This window comes from Puntigrus tetrazona, chromosome 25, assembly GCF_018831695.1.
Source record: "Puntigrus tetrazona isolate hp1 chromosome 25, ASM1883169v1, whole genome shotgun sequence".
In the NCBI taxonomy this organism is placed as follows: domain Eukaryota; kingdom Metazoa; phylum Chordata; class Actinopteri; order Cypriniformes; family Cyprinidae; genus Puntigrus; species Puntigrus tetrazona.
This window is the reverse complement of record NC_056723.1, coordinates 6446216-6471081: the sequence shown is the minus strand read 5'-3', so window position 1 is coordinate 6471081 and position 24866 is coordinate 6446216. Positions and strand designations below refer to the sequence as shown.

The 24866-nt window shown below is 36.8% G+C and overlaps 2 protein-coding genes across 5 annotated transcripts in view; both read left to right on the top strand.

The window, feature by feature from the left end:
• The first annotated feature begins 1290 nt into the window (after nucleotides 1-1290).
• Nucleotides 1291-18985, top strand: slc7a5 (solute carrier family 7 member 5). Its single transcript, XM_043228365.1, has 10 exons — nucleotides 1291-2208; nucleotides 5288-5413; nucleotides 11553-11658; nucleotides 12186-12230; nucleotides 12833-12956; nucleotides 13066-13169; nucleotides 13428-13524; nucleotides 13867-14016; nucleotides 15914-16091; nucleotides 16481-18985. The coding sequence occupies exons 1-10, from the start codon at nucleotides 1623-1625 to the stop codon at nucleotides 16534-16536; spliced, it is 1572 nt and encodes a 523-aa protein (XP_043084300.1). The 5' UTR covers nucleotides 1291-1622; the 3' UTR covers nucleotides 16537-18985.
• Nucleotides 18986-23900: 4915 nt separating this feature from the next.
• klhdc4 (kelch domain containing 4) overlaps nucleotides 23901-24866 on the top strand; it is a 6445-nt gene continuing 5479 nt past the window's right edge. For 2 of the 4 annotated variants that reach the window (XM_043227191.1, XM_043227190.1), the window contains exons 1-4: nucleotides 23901-24097; nucleotides 24193-24284; nucleotides 24356-24434; nucleotides 24803-24866. The exon at nucleotides 24803-24866 is cut by the window's right edge and continues 35 nt beyond it. In XM_043227191.1, the coding sequence (XP_043083126.1) occupies nucleotides 23999-24097; nucleotides 24193-24284; nucleotides 24356-24434; nucleotides 24803-24866 (334 nt within the window). In that variant the 5' untranslated portion in view covers nucleotides 23901-23998. Of the gene's footprint in view, nucleotides 24098-24192; nucleotides 24285-24355; nucleotides 24451-24802 lie in introns of those variants that run through there. The other 2 variants (XM_043227192.1, XM_043227193.1) reach the window with 2 other exon arrangements.

Genomic DNA, 24866 nt, shown 5'->3' with positions numbered 1-24866 from the left:
GGGATGTACATCTAAAAATGTACATAAAATCTTGGCCAAAAACCTGACAGGCCCTACAAAGTTTGATGGGAGCTGATTGTTTTCTACTTTTAACGATAACCAGCCCTTGTGATAACCTACACCTCTTTCTCCTATAGAGAAAGAAACCTCTTAAACACCGCAGCAACCACATGATTTATTAAATAAAAAGTAACATGCTTTGTCATTTATCTTTAAGCTGAGCAAACAAAAACCATAAATACAATTCAATTTTTGTGATGGGAAAGCTAATATAAATGAGAGCGCATACAAAAAGAATGCAGGTGGCAGGTTTTTCTCAAACGTTCCTTAAAACAGGTCATAAAGTTCACAAGCATTAGTACAATATACTTGCCCCCTGCAGATTATGCTCCCCAGGTCTACAGAGATTGATACTTTTTAGGCATGTGACATGTAAGTCTTTCTCTTTGAAACACGAAAGCATTTGGATGAAATTTTGGTTTGTTGTTTTGTTTAATTTGAGAACCAATATTATTTAAAGCCCACAGGGATGTGACATTTGTGATGTTTCAAGGGCCTTTACCTGAAAACAGGAAATTAGCAGGGACAACTTTGTTATTTTTTCATGTTTCTTCAGACATTACGATCAAAGGAATCTGAGTCTAGAGAATTTCATGTCTAGCCAAGGATTATATTCGAAATGGTTAAAATTGAAAAGTCAGAGTAATTAGAAAGGGAGATTGTGCGAGAAATTCTAATACCAAATGAAATTAAAAATGTTTATTACATATGTGTAAATGTTAAACTATAAGCTTGTAGCCTAAATTTGTTTTAAAAATTAGCAGTGGTGGTTGCCAGATTTTTTTTTTTTTGCTAGAATGCTTATTGTTAAAAAATGGAGGAAACACTAGGTTTTACAAATGAAACTTAGAAAATAATAGTAATAATAATTTAATAAACTGATTGTTAATTTGTAATACGCTGACAAACACCAATAAACAAATGTAAGCCATGTGATGAATGAAAGAGCATCACAAGTAGCTTGTGACAAAAAACCCCCACTAAAATAATGCAAAAATATTAATGTGACATAAATTGTAACATAAAATCATAGCATAACAGATTAAGAAAATTTGTGAAAAATTCTGGGCACGTAATTCTGTGTTCATTTCCATTTCCACACAGTATTTTACAGTGAAATGTTTACCATGCATAAAGAAACTTAATGTGAAACACAATACATTTTTACAGTATGGGTTACGTAATTAGATAAATTAATATATTTGTTTAAATGTTATTATGTGACTTGATATCCCAAGGTTTACTTAAGAGTTCAACTGAACTGAAAATTTAGCAAAAGCCAAGCTGGACAGCTCAGTAATAGGCGCTAGAGGGCGATATAAACCTCAACTAAGAGCTAACGCTTTAATGACGAGGAGGAGGAAAGAGGCAGGCCGAATCAGGAGATGCTTTTGTGTCTCTACAACGTTGACACGCTTCAGAAACCACGTTTCTGTGAGTCAGAGCGGACCCCGCGGTACCGCCGTGCATCAGCCGAGCCCAGTCCGACGGAGCCGAACGGGTGGTTTCTACACTCCACGGAGCAAAACAAAGCGTCTAGCTTTGTTTGACAAGACCGAGCGATGTCTGGGTTGAAGAAACGGAGTTCAAATACGTCCGCGGACCGGGATGAAGACGACAAGCAAGTGACAGAGAAGATGCTCTCCGGCAGAGGTGGGAACGGCAACGTGAGCCGGCCAGGAGACGGCACGCCTGAAAGCCCCACCGCAGAAATTACCTCAGCGGACGGGGAAGAGACGGTCGTGCTGAAAAGAACTATTACTCTCGTGAACGGCGTGGCCATTATTGTAGGCACCATTATTGGCTCCGGCATCTTCGTTACGCCGACCGGGGTGGTGAAAGAAGCCGGTTCGGTCGGGTTGTCTCTGGTCGTGTGGGCTGTGTGCGGCGTCTTCTCCACTATAGGCGCCCTCTGCTACGCCGAACTGGGGACCACCATCACCAAATCCGGGGGTGACTACGCTTACATCCTTGAAGTTTACGGCTCCCTACCTGCGTTTCTCAAACTCTGGATCGAGCTTCTCATCATCAGGCCGTCCTCGCAGTATATCGTCGCCTACGTTTTCGCCACATACCTCCTGAAGCCCATCTTCCCCATCTGTCCCGTTCCTGAGACGGGAGCTAAGCTGGTCGCCTGCTTGTGTATCCGTAAGTAACCTGTTACCTGCCTCGCTAGGTGACATGAAGGTCCGCTTTGCTCATTTATGCCTAAGTTAAAGAGTGCGACCTAAGGCTTCGCTATTTATCGCAAATCTCCTCAGGTCAACGGTTCCGACCCCGGAGTTTACCCCGGCTGTCATCTCGCGAGCCGTTCGCGCGCTTCATCATTAACTATCGAAACGCGTTCAAATTTCCTCACGTACGCCGCGTTTTTCACTTCGTTAGACATGTGAACTACACGTGTGATAGAAAATGTCTAATTAGAGACAGAATGGCCCACGCGTGCCACCGCGTGCGTTGCCCACAGGAGGAACCGAGTGATGTTGAAAAGGTGCAGAAAAATTTCATCATCTTGATGATGTAGGGAGGAAGTGGCTCGCTCTGTTACACCGCCTTGGCGGGCTTTATGCAAATTGATTGCATTGTTAGTATTATTACACGCATGTAGCGTAGGTTTAGTATTTATTGCGTTTTCGTTATAAATTAATATTTTGAGAAAATAAAAAAATCCGTTGCCCAGCGTGGAAATTAAAAAGCAGAGTAATTATGAAGTTCATGTTACATGTTGTAAGTCAATAACCGACCATGTTGCATGAGCTTCATAATTAATTAACTTACGTGTAATTTTATACCATAATAAGCATTTATATACCAAGAATATTCATTATTGTGATCAGATTACAGTATTCTCTTTTCTGCCATAAATGTGTGTTTCTTGCAGTGAAAGTAGGAGGGCCAATAGAGTTGATGAATGCAGCCCTGCAGCTCTACAATCACAGATCTTTGACATGCGTGCTCATGGCGATATGTTAAGGTTGTGATTTACCATGGCAGCCATGCGAGCAATGCAGCCCTCCTGCAGGTTTAAACCAGTCAGGATTAGGAGAATTAACTCAAGCCCTAATTACCAATTGGCCGACAAATTAAAACCCTTATTTCTCTCTTTTTTTCCCCCGTGTTTTTCTTTGCCTCCTCTTTCTTTCTCTTCTCCTCCTTTCTCATTTAGGCCAGATGAATGCTCGATTGGGGTACAGGAATGCATATTCTTTGTGATTGCGAGGGAGTGAATGAACACAGCGCCCACTATCCGTTATAATCTCGCCCTGTTAGTGCCTTGTCTAATCCTTCAATAAGAACTCACATGACAAGACAGAAAGGGAGGTAAAGATGACTATGGCCATGCATTTAAGCTGAGCAACAACAGGTTACGGGATTTGCAACAGCATTTACCTTGATATAAATGCTCAGTTTCATGGTTTGAAAACTCAGACAGTATTTGGGTCTGCTGGCATAGCAGCTGGCCACTGTTTCCCTGACCCAGTTTGTCATGTGTTTTAAGGTCATGATTGAAAAGGGACTCCAGGATTGGTTGGTTGCATGAAACTACGCTGCGTATCCATGGGAGAGGCCCCCTGAGCGGGACCATGCTCCTGCCGTAGGGAAGCTCAGGGAGCAACCACTGTCTCATGATCCCCGCTCTATTAAGAACAAGAACTGCAACGCCCAGCCGAGTAATACAACAGTCTGCATGTGATCTTGAGTTAGGGGACCCTACTGTCTTACCCGATACAGACCCCCTTTTGTATTTTAGGGGCACACAAAGGCTGCTGGGCTTGGCTTCTCTGTTTGGTGCCCAGACCGATTTACAGCTAATGCTGCTTTGAAGTATTCGTTAGTTAATCACATTTAATGGGAAGCTTGGAGCCAGGGGCAGGAGGATGAGGTGGTAGAAGCTCATGAATTTTATTATTCCCTCAAAATCTGTTTACCAGTGTTTGGTCAGTGAACTTCACGCCGTATCACCTATACCTGCTCATTTTATATTCATACATTCATTGTTTTCGCAAACTATGTCTGGTTCCCCAGTGCCTTGGACTGTAGACAGGGAAACACCCTTGTGGCAACTTTGAATAATGGGGGAAACTCAAGATTAACACAGGGAACATGTAAACCCACAGAGAAATTGGAGACCGCTTGGAGACCTTCTTGCATTTAAATGCTTTCCTATATTAATAAGGTTCAAAAATGTGTCATAAAAATGCAATTTTATATATGTATAGTTTTATAGTTGTAATATTGGTATTAAAACTGTACTGTTGTAAAATACAATAATAATATTATGACTATGACTCAATGTATGATGCAACCTCGTATGTCACGTTATAAGTCAGTTATTTATATTATAATTTGAAAACTAGAAATATTTTTGTTACAAAAGCCCATCGATCTTCTTCAGAGGACATGTTATAACCCCCTAAAGGTGTATGGGTTGATTTTATGACAGATATAACGGATTTATGGAGATACAAAATAATGGCCGCTATCCACGAGCACTGCCAAGCTCGAAAGAGCCAGAATAAATTAAATAAAAAACTGACTGTTCATAGCAGACGTATAGCTTTGTTAAATTTAAATTAATACATTTTTATTTACAATTTTTATCAGATAGAAAATGCTATTTGTTTCTTCAAATCCCAAATCCCCTTGCCACCCACAAGGTTATCCACCCCGACAAAGCTAATCAGTCTTATTCATTATATTTAATGACAGAGAAGGGTTTCTGTTAATCGCGTTGAAACTGAATTAAACAAAAATCGCGAAGTAAGTGGATCGCAAAAGTAGGGCAAGACATTTGCCTATGATTCAGGTAATAATTATCTGCATATCCACCCTGTAATACAATACAAACCCATTAGGCAGATTATTATGTGCTCTAGATACAATATTCCTAAATATTTTAACTTACATGTGCTGCCAACATTTTCAAGATTGGACAGATAGCTCTTTCACCAAATTTCATTTGATGTCTTTTTTCTATTCAACCTTAATAACTTTGGCAGCCATGCTGTTCTGTTTGAAAAAGTAGCCCACCACATCATGCCGCCACGTGTATAGCTGCGATGTAAACAGCACTTTGGGAACAACACATCCTGAGTTAAAGTGTGGATGACAAATTCTAGCCTAATTAGTTTACCAAGTATTTAGGTTAACTTCCTCTGAGCCTCTGTTGTGAAAGACTAAAAATAAGTGCCCGCCGTTCTGTTTTTCCCTCTATCTCTCCCTATAGTGTTGTTGACCGCTGTCAACTGCTACAGCGTGAAGGCCGCCACAAGGGTTCAAGATGCCTTCGCTGCTGCTAAGCTACTTGCCCTGGGTCTCATCATCATTATTGGCTTCGTGGAGATCGGCAAAGGTGGGTAACACACAAATACGTCCAACACGCACACCAAAAAATTGCTCAGTTAGCTAAACAAAGGCTGATAAATGAAATGGAAAACGAACAAATGCTGTAGTTTTGGCTAATGGCTGTAAACATCAATTAGATTAAACCGTACGAATAGTGTATGCTTGTAAATCGAGGCAGAAGGATTATTTATGGTTTCTGGTATGAATAAAGATTTGTATTGGTCTTAGGTAGACCTTGGCTTTAGTGTTTGTTTATTTTTGCTATGGATACGCTGAGCCGTTCCAACGATTTTCATTACAGTGGTGATTTGTGGCCCCTTAGCTGGGTGGAAAGTGTCTTCAAGCTACATAAAGTTTAGGACCAAGTTCAGTTCATCATCAGCCTTGTACAAAAATTAACTGTTTCTATTAATAGGGTATGAATTAGTGTGGTATTACTTTTTTTTAAGCAATATAGGTACAGTTAATAGATAGGTAATAGATAAACTATTAGATAAAAACATCAAATATCCTACCTCAGTGCTTCTGAACTGTATCCAACTATTAACATCATACATTTTTAAGGTGATTTAACAAATAAATCATGCTAAATATTATCATTTTGAAGACAAGTCTCATCTCATTAAATAATCTTTGTCCTCTTACTAAGAAAAATTAAACAAATAATTTTATCTTATATATATATATTAAATATATATGTATAATTAAGTACCAACCAACAGTTGAAATTAAACTAGCAAGCTTCTCCCAAACTTTTTCATCCACTTTTACTGCTTATTGCTAGAAAATAAGGAAGTCACACTGTAATATATAACTGATGTATAATATTAAATGCATTAAGCGTTTTGGGCCTGTTTCATAAAACAAGGTAAGCCAGGTTTATTTTATTTAGTTGGACTTATTGTCAGTTGATTTGGTTCAAGATAAGTCAGACTAAAGCCTGGCTCCCATTGTGTGATTTTAGCCATGATTTGGCCACCTGAGACAAATTTTTTATATATAATCCTATAATCCTAGGCTAAAATCTGTAGTCTTTGATCAGTAGTTACAGCATTTTACCAAAATTCTGGCACTGTGAGAAAATCTTACACATAGTCTTGTACTCTGACATCAAACTCATGAACATCAAACTGTGCCATGGTGTGACATGATCAATACAATCATACACAATCTTAAAGGACTTTTAAGCACAGTGTGATCCCGGCTTAACTAAAATAAGCCTATCTTATTTGGTAAACTTGTTTTATGAAACGGTCCCCAGGTTCAGCAGTCTTGACTCATGCCTTGATGATATGTTGGTACTCCATCACTTTTAGGACTCCGTTTCTAACCAGTCTGTTTAGCAGGGAATTGTAGACCTGCTGAATGGGCAGCCAATACAGCAGCTCTGATTGTTTGTTACTGAGACACTAAAGCACCGACAGCAATAGTGTAGAGAAAGAGCGAGTAAACAAAAAGAAAGAGTTCAAAGATTTGTAGTACGAGCTGGCAGACCTCGCAACCAGACTTGACATCAACCAATGTAGTTTGTTTAAATGGTCACAGTCACCAACCGAAATTAAGATCAGTGGTATCATGGGGAGTAACATTTACATGCGTGCATGAAGCAGATGTACGTTTGGGTGCACTGTTCCTTTAATAACATTTTTTGGTTCGGTTTCTGTTTCTCATTAGTTTACTGGTCTAACCTCAGAAATTCAGAAAGGAAAAAGAGGATTTCACAGTCTGAGATGCAGATTAACAAAGGTCCATTCACTTGGTGCATGTCAGAGTCTACTGCACAAACAAAGGCCTAAAGCTGGTATCACTGACTCAGTTGTGAGTCAGCGAAACAGGACAGGTTAATTCGAAGGAATTATTAGCTTTTCTTTTCATCTTTTATCTCCAATCCACCTAACCTCACTGCCCACAGCACTGGACGTGTAGTGACACACAACAAGGTAGTTTCTGAAAGAAAGGAAAATGAGAAGAAGATGCCATGCTCATGTTGATTTTTAAATATAGGAGCCAGCACTGGTAGGGCACGTCTCTTGTAATTGGCCTGCCTCACCCAATTTTTGCCTAGAATGCCAAATTTTGGTCTTGGCTTTGGGTGTTGGTTTCTTTGGTTTCAGAATTGATGGTGGATTGAAGAAAAAAAAAAAAAAAAAAAATATATATATATATATATATATATATACACACATTAAAATTGGTTAATGTTTTGGAAATAGTATTTTAGCTGATATATTAATGTGTTTTAATGTTAAAAGTTTATGTGCTTTATGCATATTGCATATTTTTAGCTTAGCCACATGGTAAAGTCAATTTAGCATTCAGGACACTTTGGTCAGAGTAAGATGGCAATGTACCATTTCAAAAAAAAAAAAAAAAAAAGTAGCTACTTCTACAAAATTAAGAATAAAATATGCGCATCTGGCCTGTTTTTTTATGTTTTTATTAAACGTATGAATTTGCTGTAAATGAGTCATTATGTATTGTACACTAATTGTAAAATAATACCATATTGTAAACATGCAACTGCTTTGCACGTGAGAATGAAAAAAATATCCATTCCATTCATTTCAACAAATTTAATATCAAGATTCTGCATCTGTTGCGTAACCCGTATTTTTTCACTGAGACGCCCACAACCCTGTAACACAGAAAAGAGTTTCCCAATCTGAATTATGACATTTTAGATGCATTCATGTGCATTCAACCGGTAAATATGATGTTCTCGACATGACTCAAACACAGCAAAACTCCATTCAAAGCAGTAGCGAGTTTCAAATAAGTCATTTTTGACTTTTCGTTTTAGCTAGGATGCCTTGTCGCTGTCAGCTGGCTAGCTTTCGGGTGTTTTTGTGTGCGAGCTAGATAAGCAAATGCAAAGTAATTGTGACAAAAACGAGGCCAGATAATGATGACTGTAAATTTGAACCACAGACATACACACCCTCCCCATCCTGAGAGATGTCTGAAATGTCCTCGTGCCAAACTGACAAGTATCCTGTTTGTTTTCTTTATAAAGTCTCCCTTTTGAAAGAGCTGTTTAATTCCCAGCATCTTTCTCTGACATTTCCTCCCTCTGCCTCACTCTCTGTGCACAAAGCAGCTTCTGTTTAACGGCGTAACAGACTTATCTCACTTAGAAGTCCAGAAAAGGTCTCGGTGTGTATCTTAGAGGTTGTGTTTGTTTTGAGAAAGTCACTATTGCTTAATTTCCATCACATTCAGCCGTTGCTGAAACGTAGCATGTAACAGGACACCTCGTGGTTTATCGACCATCTTAAGCTCTTCTGGGACCGGAGCTCCGCCCACACAGAGAGAGTGAGATTGCGCATGCTTTTAGACTCCGCCCACTTGTTAACATCACTGTTGGGACGTTTTGTTTAGTTTTTTTCACTGTTTTCATAAACATATTTGAGAGCTGACAAGACATAAAAGGATAAAAAGAGGGAACAGAAACAGGAATAATACAAGCCCAATAATACAACAAACAAGCCACATATATGATTTGAGTAAATATTCGATGCAAATAGGTCATAATGGAAAACAACACGAAACCAGCGTGACTACAATACTACTTCTGAGATTGTGTAACACTTCCTTCCTTTTGATTTAAAAATGGTTTATTTTTGTCTGTATTATTTGTTTCAAGGGAAATGAATGATATAAAACTGAAAGCCTTTTATCCTGCTCGTGAAATATTTCTTATTATCATCCATGTCAAAACAGTTGTTCTGCTTATTTATTTATTTATTTTTTGGTGGAAACCACAATTATTTTTTTTCAACAACAACAAAACCCCCCAGCAGGTACTTAAAATTTTAATATTTGTAGAAAAACTGCATTTTCTGCCATTTTGATCAACATATAATACATATACAGTGGATCATTACATTTAAATAAAACAAAGTAACTTACCAAGGCCAGAGAACAGCATTTATTACTTTGTATTTTATCACAAACTTGCAAGTAGCGTACCATCTTAATATATTTTTTCCATACTAAAGTAAGACAATACACTTTTCCAGTATGTCGTTGGCCGGACGCCCTAGTTTTCATCTCAGATGATTCTCTTTGTCCATTTAAGCGGTCTAGATTGATGCGACAAGGGTTACACAACTGATGCCGAACTGGACCCTCAACTCACTACTAACTGGACTTACTTGCCTTCACACACTGCGCTGTTGTCTGTTAGAAAAGTGTGTTTTTGAGATTGCGTGTTGTTTTTAGGAACCCTTCAGACTAAATCTAGGCTATGCGAGCTGAGATCTGCTGTCGAAGCGTTTCTCCCAGACAGAGATAGGGGCTCCTCTGGGCTGGCGTAGCTCAGGTCTGAGCCTGTAATACTCAAGTTTATACAAAGAGTTTATAGAGGCTTTCAGTCTCGTTCTGTGCCTGGCTGCCTCAGGCATACAGTCACACACACACCTACCTCGGCTGCCCGTGTTATGTGACCAGGCGGCGTTGGCCTCCATCGATCATACTGATTCACATGAGCTGCAATCATTCTTACAAAGTGGACGTGTTCACAAATCCCCAAGGTATGGTTCATGTAGGTGGAGTCCAACTCGACTTAAGCCTAAAGTACTTACTTAGTTCATTGCCACAGGACAATTAACTTTTTTACACTTGCGGTATGTGTTTAAAATAATGTAATGGTTAGCAAACATAATTTTTTTAATACGTTTACATTGTTTATTAATCTGGGTAATATTAATTTCTACATATATCAACATATATGTATTATTTTACTATTTAAAAATAAATAAAACAATGGTGCATCAAAAATACAGTAAAACAGTAATATTATTTTATTAGTATTTTATATATATATATATATATATATATATATATATATATATATATATATATATATATATATATATCAATTTGAATTGAAATATTACAATTTAAAAATAAAATGTTAAAATAAAAAGCATCTTTATTTTTCTTTATTTATCTTTTATTTTTCATCTTTATTTAATATGTTGATGTGTTGCTGAACAAGCATTATTTTCAGTATTAAAAACTGTTAATATTTTTGTTGAATAAAAATATGATAATAGTAAATGTTGAAACTTGAAAGCAAATTTTTTATTCTTTCTTATTATAAACCTTGCTGACTATAAACTCTTGAACACTTATTAATATATATTGGAGGAATGGCGGCACATTATTTATAATGCATTATATAATTCCCATTTGCCATAGTTACCCATTCATTAACGACAGGGAAAACAAAGAGAAATGTTCTACTGAAAGTCAATTTTTAGATTTAAGAAGGTTGTGCTTATCATGTTCTTTACTACCAAGGTCATTAAACCTTGAAAATATGCAAATTAGGACATTAAATCAGTTGATGCTATTGTGTTTGAGGGCAGCTGAGGAATGAAAGAACAAAAACAACCAACCACAAATTCTCAAAAGGACGAAAGAGTAACAAAGAAAGCACACGGGAGACTACTTTGCGAGACAGTTTTTGATGATTCAGTCATATTGATTTCTTCAAACCTGTTGAACTAGTTTTTTTGTCAACACCTCACATGTTTGTTGCTATACTACACCACTTGTTGGACCGCTGGGCCAAACCTTTAAAATGGCAGAGTTTCCTAACCATAAGTCGAATCCTTACTGCGTCTTCTGTTAGGGAAGCCCTCGTCGCTCTACAGCCTGCAGGCTTTGGAGAGCTGGATGTACGTAGAGGTTTGATCTCCCCCGGCTTTCTCACGGGAGAGATAGAAAACGGGCCCCAGCTTGAAACAACACTATGTCCGTCTGTTGATCCGGTGGGAAATTCACCAGCTTCGAGTGTTCAAGAATTTGCAAACCCTACAATTTCTCTTTTAGTTTCCCATCACTCTTGCATTTCAGATGTCACATCTGTGACCTTGTCCCTCATTCACCGACCTACTGCCCACAACCGGCCTTGGGAATGTCAGCATGAAAACTCATTGTATTATGATAGCGGGAAACAGTCATCCACCTTGAAACCATTCCGTGCAAGCTTGTTTGTTCCTCTCATGGGATAATATTGTGGGAGTTACAGAGTACTCCCCAGATATTATGACTTCTATGGGTTGTTTTATTATGTAATGTTCCTGATAGTTTACATCGCCATGTAATCTTTTGTTTCACGCTGATTGTTTCTGTTGTAGGTGGTACTACTGATCTTTTGCCTGCAAATTCATTCGAAGGAACCAATACAGATTTTGGCAACATCGGATTGGCTCTTTACAGTGGGCTGTTTGCTTACGGAGGATGGTAAGACTGCAGAACTAGATTTGGGTGCAACTTGGTAAAAAGAGGAAGAATTAGACTTCCACTTTCATGGGATAAACCATGTGAACAAAAATATCTTTTACATGCAAATCTATTTTGATTGTCTCAAACAGCCTTTTTTTTGTCCACCTTAAAAATGTAGTAGTTGGAAAATCTAATTCCACATTACAATGTAGTTGTTTTAATAAAAGCCACAGTGTTTGCACTTTTCATGGAAATCTGAATGATTGACTTACAGTTGACTTTGCGTATTCAGCTGGTGCGCAAGGAAGCATTATTATATCCACAAAACTTCACCCATATTTCACCCGCATTAGAATTTAAACTATTTGAAATTCTGTAAATTGCTTGTTTAATTTCTCACATTTTTTTTTACATATTGTTATATTTTCTTTTCTATGTATTTCTCTTATATTTTCTAATTATTGGTCTTCAGCAGTTAAACTTGTAGGACAGGATGTGTTTAAATTATTTACATTTTCTTGTTTCCTTTTTTTTATTTTCACCAGGAATTATTTGAATTTTGTCACAGAGGAGATGATTGAGCCATACAGGTAAGGTAAACCTTTTACTTGTGTTACAGTATAGTACAGTACATTTATTTTTTTAAATGTATTTTGAATTTAGCTCGTTTAATTGTATTTATTTAATCACTCATTGATTCAAACCTTTTTTGGAGGTAGAGTGGGATTCTGCTGTATAGTAAAAATAAACAATTTAAATTGTAATAAACCATTTAAGCAAAAAATAAAAAATAAATAAAATTAAAGTTTACCCATAAAAATATATTAACAACTAAAATGTATATTCTATTGTATGTTGCCAAAAGCAAAATTACTCCTATAAAAAAAGAATCAAGTCATCTTGTTATTATATGTAATAAAAGCTGATATTTATTTGTATTTTAAGTTGAGATGTTTTTTATCTTCTTATATGCTTCTTGTAATAACTTTTACACTGGAGTAATATAAATTTCTTTAGAGGTAAAATTTAAGTTATGTATTAAATATTTTTTAGACTCTTCCTCTCAATGAATAAATGAATCATGTCAGACTTCTAATGGGGCATTTCTTAAAAAACAAAACAAACTGGAACAAAATATACACTTTTGAGAAGGGTGGTTTATGTAATAGTGTATGCGCCAATTTTTTTACAGAAATCTGCCTCGGGCCATCATCATCTCACTCCCCATTGTCACCGTTGTCTATGTGCTGACCAACCTGGCCTACTTTACCACACTCAGTCCGGAGCAAATGCTCTCATCTGAGGCTGTTGCTGTGGTGAGTGTTGCCACGTCGATACATGATATTCCGTATTAGCTCAGTTGCTTTAATGATTTCTTTTTATTAATGTTTATTAAAGTTGCTTAATAATTAAGTTGTTTTTTAGGACTTTGGAAATTACCACCTAGGACCAATGGCTTGGATAATCCCTGTGTTTGTGGGCCTCTCCTGCTTTGGCTCTGTGAATGGCTCTCTGTTTACTTCATCTAGGTAATGCGCAAACACACACACACACACACACACACACACACACACACTTGTTATAAATATACTGTGTTGGAAGAGGTCGCATTAATCAGATCACTTTACTTTAAGTTGTTTATTTAATTAATCTGCCTGGTTAGTGTTGTTCTAAAGTCACCCTGCAGGCTTTTCCACTGTAAACACCGGTCAGGTTATCTCAAAATAGATCGGTATCATACCTAATGGATAAAATGGTCTCTGTTGTATCTTGCGCTTTCCCTTTAGGCTGTTCTTCGTGGGCTCACGAGAAGGTCATCTTCCCAGTTTGTTGTCGATGATCCACCCTGACCTCTTGACCCCCCTGCCTTCACTTTTATTTACGGTAGATGTCCGAAACCAGCCACACCATTCACTATAACTTAAAAGTCATTGTTGAGTCCAGTATCTGATAGAATCATTTTTTAAATGTATTTTTTCAATTAAAAAAATATGTTTTAAACAGTTATAATTGTGGAGTGTATCATTCATTCATTCTTTAAAAAAAAAAAATTCAACTAATTTTTATTAGCAAATTAGTTTTCAAATGTTTTCAAAATTCTCAAAAGTAATAGAAATGCTGTATATCGATAATAATGTTAATAAAATAATAATAATAAAAACTTAATTACTGTTAAATTGAATTCATAATGTCCAAAGTTAATCACCCTTTTCTTTTTCTCCACAGTGTGTCATGACTCTTCTCTACGCTTTCTCCAATGACATTTTCTCCGTCATCAACTTCTTCAGCTTCTTTAATTGGCTCTGCATCGCCATGGCCATCGTTGGCATGATGTGGTTACGCTACAAGAAACCTGAATTAGAAAGACCAATCAAGGTGAGCCGACGGAGGGGGGGGCGGAGCTAGTTAGCGAACACTGATAGACTGTGTGAGGGTGAACAAGGTCATACTTTCAAATGCATGAGAAGTGACCTGCCATAATATACGTGTTCTCTGTCGGAAACCAGACATAGCCAGCAACAGAACGGTAACACAGGGCCCTTTTGTGCGCTTCTCTCACATTCAGTCTCTCATTGCACTCAGTGGCCTCCGCTCATCTGCCGGACACAGAGGGATGTTGATCAAATGAGGTTTGGAGGCACTGGAGTGAAAGAGGCCATTTGCTTATTGCTTATAATCTTTCTCTCAGTCTACATCTCATTAGTGACAGTCCGCTGTTTGTTTCATTCCCTGTATTTAGTACCGCCTTTGATGTCGGGTTCATCTGCTTTTAGACATTTTAGTGGTTTCATGAATTGAACTGTGTCAAACTTCTAGATGGAAAGACTATTTCTACTAAATTAAGACGATAGGGTGTCATAGTAATTTGACAGAAAAATATTAGTATTAGTATTAGTAATCAGAAAATATTTTTGACATAGAATTCACTGTAAATAGTATTTTTTAAAGGGGAAGTTTACCCCAAAATGAAAATTCTGTCATTCATTTTTCACCCTCATGTCGTTCTCAACCCATAAGACCTTTGCCATTCGTGATACTCCCATATATGGTGGAGGACCCGAAAGAGTAGAAACCATTGAATAAAGTCCTTGTTTTTATTGTGAAGTCATGTTTGAACCACTGATGTCACATGGACTATTTTAACAATGTCCTTACATATTTCCGCTGTGTTGCCATCTATGAAGGTTATGTTTAGAAAGCTCTCGAATTTAAGCAAAAATACCTATTCGTGTTCTGTAGATGGATGAAAGTCTTATGACTTTGGAACAACGTGAAGGTGAGTAATTAATGACAGAATTTTCATTTTGGGGGGAACTATGCCTTTAATTATTTACTGCAGTTTAAAAGAATGGGGTGAGACATGTAATTGTTTTAGTTATTAAATTAAACAAATAGACAAAATTCTGTCATATTTTACTCACCATTGAGGATACAAAGCTGTAACGAGATATTTTGGGTCACCATTGACTTTCATAGTATTTTTTTCCTCCTATAGAAGTCAATGGTGACCCCAAAACAGCCTGGTTTCATAGACAGGGCTTAGCCTAAACCAGGATTAGGCCAATTAGGACATTTTTATAAACACGTTTTACTGGTGTGCATCTTAAGACAAAAAAAGTCACATGTTTTAAGATCGGTCATGCAAGTTTCTTTTAGGTGAAACAGCTCAGATTTACGTTTTTGTCTTGGACTTGGACTAAGCCCTGTTGGTAATACTTTTATTCAGCAAGGATGCTTTAAGCTACTCAGAAGTGACTGAGACATCATAAATACTAATCATAATGTGCAAGTTAAAATCATAATGTAGAAGTGAAAAGTAATGACATTAGCAATGACCTATTCTTGATCAGAGCAAGCTTGAGGAAGGTATCAGGCCATCTGTAAACAAGCTAAGTAAGTGAAACCATTCCACAAAACCAGATTAGTCTGGCTATCACAAAGACAAGAACCTACCCGGGGAACACTGTGATGAAGTTGTAAGGGGAAAAAAGGCTATAAAAAGGAGAGCTTTGAACCATTCTTAGAGCTCTGTGAAGTCCATTGTATACAAATAGAGAAAACACAACACAACACAACCCAAACATCAAAGATCAGGATGTCCTACCAAAATGGGCAGCCAGAGAAGAATGGTGATTGTCAGAGACAGTAACATTGAGCTCAACACTTCTACAGTGCGTGTCTTTCATAAGTGAAGTAAATGTTCTTTAATAAACATACTTTTAATAGACTTTTGATCGCATTTTCAAAGCTGTTCCACCTCTCTGTTCACTAGGTCAATATTCTGCTGCCCATTGTCTTCGTATTGGCCTGCCTGTTCCTCATCGTGGTGTCCATCTGGAAGACCCCTGTGGAGTGCGCTATAGGATTTGGAATCATCGCCACAGGAGTGCCTGTGTACCTCTTCGGTGTTTGGTGGCAGAACAAGCCAAAATGGCTCTTGCAGATCATCTGTGAGTGTCTCACCACTTCTTTGCTTTACAGCAGTGAGAAAAAGATGCTTCTAGCCAGTTAAAATCTTACTGAAGTGTTCCTCAGGTTTTGTTGGCTAAGTTGTCAACAGCACTGCTTTTAAAGACAAAATTCGACATTTGCTATGCATTCAACCTCCAATTTTTAAAAGGTTTACAGATGTTTATTGTATTTGGTGGAAGTAATGTAGGATGGGTCTTTTACCTGATGAGATTTAATTTAGATTGTAAGTAAATGAGACATTATTTTGTTTTCAAATTTTGAGTCTCACACTTTTGATCAATTGTATATATGTGTGTGTGTGTATATATATATATATATATATATATATATATATATATATATATATATTTTTATTTTTTCTGTGCAGTCTCTGCCACAGCGACATGCCAGAAGCTGATGGAAGTGGTACCTCAGGAGTCCTGAAGACCAAACGGAGCTACAGATGCCTCTTCCACGCACAAGTCTTTTCGTACCCACCTCAGACCCCCTTTACCGTATCCCTCGACTGCCTCACCTCCTCCTGCGTGAGCCAGAAACACGTCTTATCCTGCTGACACGGGCAAAATCCATATGAATTACCACATATGAAACCAGACAACATCAGGCCACAGGAGCATTTCAGTTGAGATGTAGATTTTGCCGATCCTTCCTCAATCAAATGTATTATACTGTATACGTTTCGGTCTTTACGTTTGACCTGTAAGTTTTCAATCAGGACTTTCGATTTATTTTATATATTATATATTTTTAAAACTACCGGAGATATGTGTCATATAACTTGGTCGTCCCTTCACTTAGGGCTTTGTTTGTGATTTTTTGGCTTCCTGTGTCGCGTTTTTAGCTTTTATTTCAGAATGTACGTGAGGAAAAGTGCGTACCGAGCTGCCCTCGTACTTGTGGAGAGGCTCCATTGTGTTTCACAGCAACCAGAGGCGTGATTCCCACCCGACCCAATAATTCGCATCTTGTATTACGCGTTTGTTTGTCTACAGCAGATAACGACCAGTTTGCTGTGCCTTGTCTGTCGCTGTAGAATTGTGTTATTTTTCGAGATCGACTTGATATGACTTTATACGTCAACAGATTTATTTTTGATAGCTTAATGCAGGTTTTTTTCAATTGTTGCTAAGAATTTCAAGGAACCTCCATTTCGTTTGGTTACGGTCCTCTAATTGAAAATGACAGAAGGCGTAGACGTACAGTATTCGCAGATTCATCAGAATACCTATAGCCTGTCTGCTTACCTCAGCAAACATACAGGACATTACATTCATAGACCTTGCTGTATATTTTGATGCCTAATTATGATTTAAGTGAAGCAGAAAAGATGAAACGCCGTTTCTGCATATGTTATGCAAATATACGTGAAGTACTTAACACTGGACCACCTTTTTTAATTTTTCGTTTCCCCTTGAATTTGGCAATTATTTAAACAAAGTTGCTCGGTAGTTCCGAACTTTTGAAAGAAAGTTACGTTTTTTTATTGTACCGTGAAAAAAAAACCTTTACCGAAGAGATTTTAGTGCCTCATCAGTTTGCGAACTGAAAACTTCTAAATGAATTTGCGTGAAAATGCGGTATCGTTATTGCGTTTTAGATGGCTGTACGTAGTTTTTTACGTTATCTTTATTTTTCGAACGGACGTTTGTTCCTGTACTGGACCAAAATCAGCTGTATGTGCGAGCGAAAAAGCACATTTTCCGTTTAAAAGTGGAGAGAGAAACACAATTGATGTTTTGGGTGTTATTTTTGGACAAAATGGACATTGTCCTATGGTTATTATGATTACAGAAACATTTCCAAGGCTTCTGGATGGAAGGACTGTGTAGATCTGAAATGCTTTTCTTCAGTGCTGTTGTTTATTGTGGGTGTTTAGATAATGAAGCTTTTTATTTAGAGAATTACAGCAGTATGACTAACACTCCAGCCGACAAGATAATTTTTATCTAATTTTAAATAGTTATGTAGAAATTTACTTATATGTATTTATTTATTATTTTTAGAGTCATTCATTTAGTGCTCTAATATTTTTTTTACCGAGCATTTTTTGAAAAAAAATGCTGAAAATAAATTGTTACTGATATTTTTTTTTCTTCTTCAGAAAATGATTCTTTTATATTTGTGTTTTTATTAGTTTTTTTTTTTTTTTTGGTAAATCTGTAAATGTTTTTGTAACTGTTGTCTTTGGCGTAGTTTTAATTTGTGCCCATTAATATAAAGATAACTGCAGATGATGCTGAGTCTGCCTGCACTGACACCTGCCCGTGAAATCAGACCGCACCACAGTTACGCTACGTTTCGCTAATTTTAATTTTTTTACGTATGATGAAATTTGCTCATCACAGACCTTTTGGTATCTTTGTTGTCTTTACTAAATACTTACGAAAAAAAGAGATATATCTGACTCCTATGTGTATGCGCTTATGTTCTTTTGTCCACTTAACTGTTTCTTCAAACGTTTGTTTCTATAAACACCATGTTTTGCATTTATAAACTAGCATGTATATTTCACTTTAGACCTATCTCTACAGGCATGCAAAACCCTTTTACCTGAGGGCAGACTCAGTCTTTCATCAGCTCGTTTGAGAGAGGACTGTTTTCTTGTGACATCTTTAGATGATCTGTAATCGGCACTACTCTGCTTATAGTACTCTGAACAGTTTGAAGTATTGTGTTGCCAACCATCTGTCCTGTCTTTCTCGGTGATGTCCAGTAAAACACAACTACGAACAGATTCTGTGGAGCAGTTTGTTGTGATGGTTCAACGTCTACAAAAACGTTTTTTTAGAAATTAAACAATTCATGCTGTGTGATTTTTACTTTGTTGCAGGACATTGTTGAGTATTCAGAAATAAAACATGCATTCAAAGCATGAGTGCTTGCGTTTTTTTAGCAGATCAGCATATTTTGTTGCTACTGACATAGCATAAATATAAGTGCGCTTAATAAATTACTTAGTAAATAAGTATACTATCAAAACAACATATGGTGGTGACTACACCACTACAATATAACAATGTACTGAATAGTGTGTATATATATATATATATATATATATATATATATATATATATATATATATATATATATATAGTTATATATAATTGCATTTTCTTTAAATAAAACATTCTTTTACATTAGGAAAACTCTAGATGGGGTTTGGATGGCAGGGTTCCCTCAAGCAAAGTTTCTCAGTCATAAATTCCTGTTGCTCGTGACTAAAATGGTCTGATGCAAGTTGGACTCTGGAAAAATGACCTAAAAGTCATTTTTCTCCTAAGGATATCCGTGATCAGCTGCTGTGGCCTAAGGAAAGCCCTAGTCATGTGAGTTGCCAGGAAACGATTAGCTAGTGTCATTTGAACATTAGTTTCATTTGGTTAAAAAGTGGGAGGAACCGCTTAATTGACGAATCGTGAAGAGCGCTAATTCAGCTATTTAAAAGTAAGATAATATTTCTGCACTACTGGCACTAAGTGTCATCTGAAAGCGATAAACTATATGCGCTCTGATGTTAAAACAATTTACCAAGACTGTATATAAGTAGGCCTGTTAATTTATTCCAAGCAGTAAATAAACAATACAGGGAACCAACTTTCTCTTACCATTTTTTAAACATTTTAATTTTACTTTTGGATGATCTCTAAACCGTCTGATACTTTAACGCAAACCGTTGTTGAAAAGGTTAAAATGCATAAACATTTAAGAGCGTTTTAGAACAATGAACGGTGTATTAGTGTTATTGTGCTAATATTATTAAAGCCCAGATAATCAGATATCCACCACTTGAGAAACTTTCTGTTGTGATGCCCTTACCGAAAAGTCGTATACTTCAAGTTTATTTCATTAAAGTTCAAGTATATTTTTAAATATACTGTGTAGCTAGTGCACTAGCAGTATACTCGTAAGTGTACTATCTCAGTAGTCACTGGGACTAAATTGACCCACTTTGTTGTACATGAAGGTGTACCTTAAGTATAACAATAGTAAACCTTGAGTACACAACTGGTTTAAATCAAAGTTTTAGCTTGTACTGCAAATACTAGTAGCATTTTTAATACACTGAAGTATAGTATCAGTAAACAACTAGTTAAGTAGTTTTATACCTCAAGTATACTCATAGGCCCATAAGGTATAAGTCAAGTATACATAAATAGACAAAAAATGGCTTTCCTATTTTAGTTTAAAAGAAGTATACTAATAGTATACTTGCATAATTTTTTCATCTGATCGTGCTGTCTGAAAACATCTTTTAGACACAAAAATACAGATTATTAGTCAGCGGATAATCTAGTAGCCTACTCTAGTGATCATGTGATTTCAACATGTTGAAAACAAAGTTTACATAAAACTATAAAAAACTTATAATGGTTCACTTTTAACTATTCGGCTTTTTACTTTTAGAAAATGAGCTAAAAACAAATTATGTCACTCAATTATTATTACAAAGTTGACTGAATTGTTTTGACAAGCACCCTAAAAGTGCCAGTGCTTATGAAGAGACTACATATCAGCATACTTGTTAGGTTTCAAGGCACGGGACTAGTCTGTAAACTCAAGTTGTGTCGCCCGTGTATGAGTAGTAACTCTTCAAGTACCTTACACACTAACCTACTCGGAAAAGAATCCTCATACTTTACTGTTAAATGTAACGTGTAGACACTGACCGGCCTCCTCCTGACTGCAGGCCTCATGTGAAAAGACGGTGTGTCGTCAAAAACAGAACAGTCTAGTCGGCTGACCGCTGTGCTGCTTGGACGGATGAGTCTGTATTGCAGGCCTTTTCATTTTTCATAAATTCTACGAAATGGTGGAGACCCTGTCAGGTAAAAACCGATTAGAAACAACGAATGTGTCCTAATTTGAAGCGAAAGAGTCAACAGAATTGCAGTTAGTTAAATGCAGTGAGGGAAGTTTTTCGATGTGGCAACCAGATGGAGATTTCTACCTCAGACTGTATGAGAAAGCTAAAGGTTGGGCATGCTCTTTATCTATTGGTCATAAGGGTTTAGTGTTTAGCTGCATCAGTCTGCCTGAAGCAAAGAAAAAGTTCAAGCTCCTAAAATAAAATCAAGCACTACCAGAAGGTTAAGAGCCAATCACTATAAAATGAATCACCTCACTCACAAACCGTGCTTACTAAGCCGTAACTCCTCTAAAAAACAGTTAAACCAGAAATAATTTAAAATACGGTTACAATTTAAAAGTAATTAATTTCTTTGATGGCTTCAAGACCAAATCAATATATGTCGCCTTATTATATATTCACCATCATATTAAATTCATAATTCTCTGATTAAAAAATAAATAAATGAAATATATATATATATATATATATATATATATATATATATATATATATATATATATATATATATACACTGTTGCTGCGTTGCCTCTATTATTGATTGTGTTTGTGTTTACCTGAGAGAATGAGCTCTGTTGCTTTAGTCTCTTGGCAACAGGCAAATCATCAGTAATTTCTCTCTGGTTTACAGATAAAATCACTTGTTGCCATGTTCAATATTTTCATTATGGTGAGCTTCAAATCTCATCTCGTTGCTTTATATCACAGGCGTTCCTGCGGTCACGACTCTAATACAGAAGCCTTCTGTGCAGCTGATATCAGGATGGAGCGGCTCGTCTGTTTTCTCCGGTAACGCAAGTTCATGCGCACACAGAAGCCCATGTTCTCCGAGATTCACGTCACAGAAAACACTTATGTGTCAATTCACAAGTGTTTCCTGACGCCGAGACCAGAGGTTTTGAGGAGTGCAGACGGGGGCGATATTAGCTTAACATTATATGTAGACATAAAAATGAACATGAAAATGAATAATAATAGTTAACCTATTCATGCTTTTGCCAGTTCCTGCTAAACAGCAGTGTGATATATGCTGATATTCGGAAAGTCTAGGGGTCAAATTACGTATGCTTTGGTGCAAAAATTATGACTGATATAACTTGTAAATTAAAGAGTAAAAAATTAAACCATACGGAAGCGTGCATCACGACCTGTTGGAAATAATTATATCTGTCCTCAACAAACGAACCAAGCAAATCACTCCTGGCAGGCCTCGTGTCCTTCTGCACCACTTGTTTTAATGGAAACTGCACAAGTTGAATAGAAAACGACAGGAGGCTGGGATTGGAAGGGGCAGAGAGACGGAGGTCAAAAGGTGTCGGAGTGAGACGTATGACTGGAAGTCTGGAGGCTGAGAGGCTCACACACTCGTGCGCATACACACACACACACACACACACACACACACACACAGAGAATTAGACAAATCTCTCACTCAAGGGCACGATTCCACTTTCACAGTGGCAGTCAGGTGACTGGAAGCAAGATTTGGGTGGTCATGTGCTTGGCAACACAGGCTTTTATTTGTCCTTTATGTTAGAAAAAGTTAAAAGGGACAACATGGCATATTTACCAACCAAGGCCGTAGCTTTGTTTTGTTCTGGAATGGACATTTCATAAAGAAAACACACGTATGTTCGTAAAATAACTTTTTTAAAATGGTTTTCGTGTCTTCATAAAGAAACACTGCATGGCAATATCAAGTTTCTCTCACACACACATAGCACTGACTAATAAAAATGAATGCCCGGCTGATAAGGATATTGCTTCTCTCTCTGGTTGTTGACAGTGTGAGGAGATATTTCTCAGTGATTCAGATCACTTTAATTTCCTCTGCTATGTAACACTGAACATGTGCTCTATGTGTACTTATGTCATTGTGTTGTTTGGGGCAATTATAATGTATATGTTATGAAGTAAAATATTTGTTGATACCGCATGTTATGTATGAAACTGCTTCAGTTGAACGAGACATGCATGTTAATTAGTGTCATTTCTGAGAAGGATGGGTGTCCGAGCTTCATGTGGGTCAGGGCCTGTGGGAGTGATCCCATGGTAAACGAATGTAAACCGTATCAGTTCACTCTGTTTACACATTCCACATTGTTTAGAGGAATGTAGAGGCTTCATATCCCTACATGATTTGAAATTTATATGACCTTTTCTGGGTCAGCAATCTAAACAGCATATATTGTGTATAGATGTTGATAGTGATATCAGTGATAGTTAAAAAGATTTTATTTGTATATATATATATATATATATATATATATATATATATATATATATATATATATATATATATATATACATATACAGAGAGAACATTATTAGGACAGTTATTATTATTATTATTATTATTGCACTTTTATTTTTAATATATCATTATTATAAGTTTTTGTTTTACATTTGTTTGTATAATGTGTGTGTGTATATATATATATATATATATATATATATATATATATATATATATATACATATACATACATTATATATATATATATATATATATATATATATATATATATATATATATATATATATATATATATATATATATATATATATATATATATATATATATATATATATATATATATATATACAATTTATTTATTATTTCTATTTTTTATTTTTAACATGTAATGTTTCAAGGGGGAAATGACATATGCCATCTGCTGTTCGATGCTGTGATTTTTTTTTAAATTTCATTTGAATATTTTATTTTATTTGATGCTGAGAAAATTGGATTGAACTTAGTTTAAATCGTTTATTTCCTCTTTTTTAATTTCATTTCTCTAGGAAAGTTTATATTGCCGTATTTGTGAAGTTTGTCAGCACGACCATGTTCAGCCACTCCAGCAAACGGCGCTGTAGCGCAGAAATGCTAGAAACCAGCCCTCGAGAAGCGTGTTGTTGGCGGAAGTATTTGATACGTCGGTCTTGTAGTTCATTTAAAGCTCCATGTGGCTGTAATTGCCGCGCTCAAGTCAATCTGTGTCTTTTAAAACAGCCAAAATGGGTAAAAAGGGTAAGAAGGAAAAGAAGGTGAAAGGAGCCGAGAAGACAGCAGCTAAAATGGAGAAGAAGGTGTCCAAAAGATCAAAAAGAGAGGAGGTGAGCGAATTTATTGCTTAAGGTGCCGTCATCGACACTGAAAGCTATAACCCGACACAAATGTCACAGTTTTACTCTGTGTTTCACTGAATCAGGAGGATCTGGAGGCTTTAATCGCAGAATTTCAGTCTATCGACGCGAAAAAGACGCAGGTGGTGGAGACGGCGTGTGCCCCTCCGTCCCCCAGGTGTGTGTTCACGTGTACAGGTGTGGGTCACGTGCCTGTCGCATCTGATTGACAGCTCGCGCTCTCCGCAGGTTGAACGCTTCTCTGTGTGCGCATCCCGAAAAAGACGAGCTGCTTTTGTTCGGAGGGGAGTTTTTCAACGGGAAGAAAGTACGCGCTCGTGTCGGTAAACGTGCGGCTGTTTTGGAGCTGGTTTCTAGCTCGTCTGAGATGCTCAGCAGCTGGTTAAATAATTTTGACCATCTTAACCTTGTTATATTTGTAAGTTGCGTTGGATAAAAGTGTCTGCTTTCATCCCAAAATAGCTTTGTTAGTAGTATGAGATGGTCTGCTTGGTAATGACTATGTTAGACCAGGTAGAAACCAGCTACCAGTCAAAGCTGGATATAATAAATTGCTATATTTTTGAATTAACTATTTCTAAAAATATTTCAATATATAGTTGATGTATTACTATGCAGTATGAGTATTAATTTTGTGGCAAATGAGTCCAAAAAGTCATGTTTCATTTTTTTCAGACGTTTCTGTACAATGAATTATTCTTCTACAACATTAAGAAAAACACCTGGGTGAAGGCGGAGA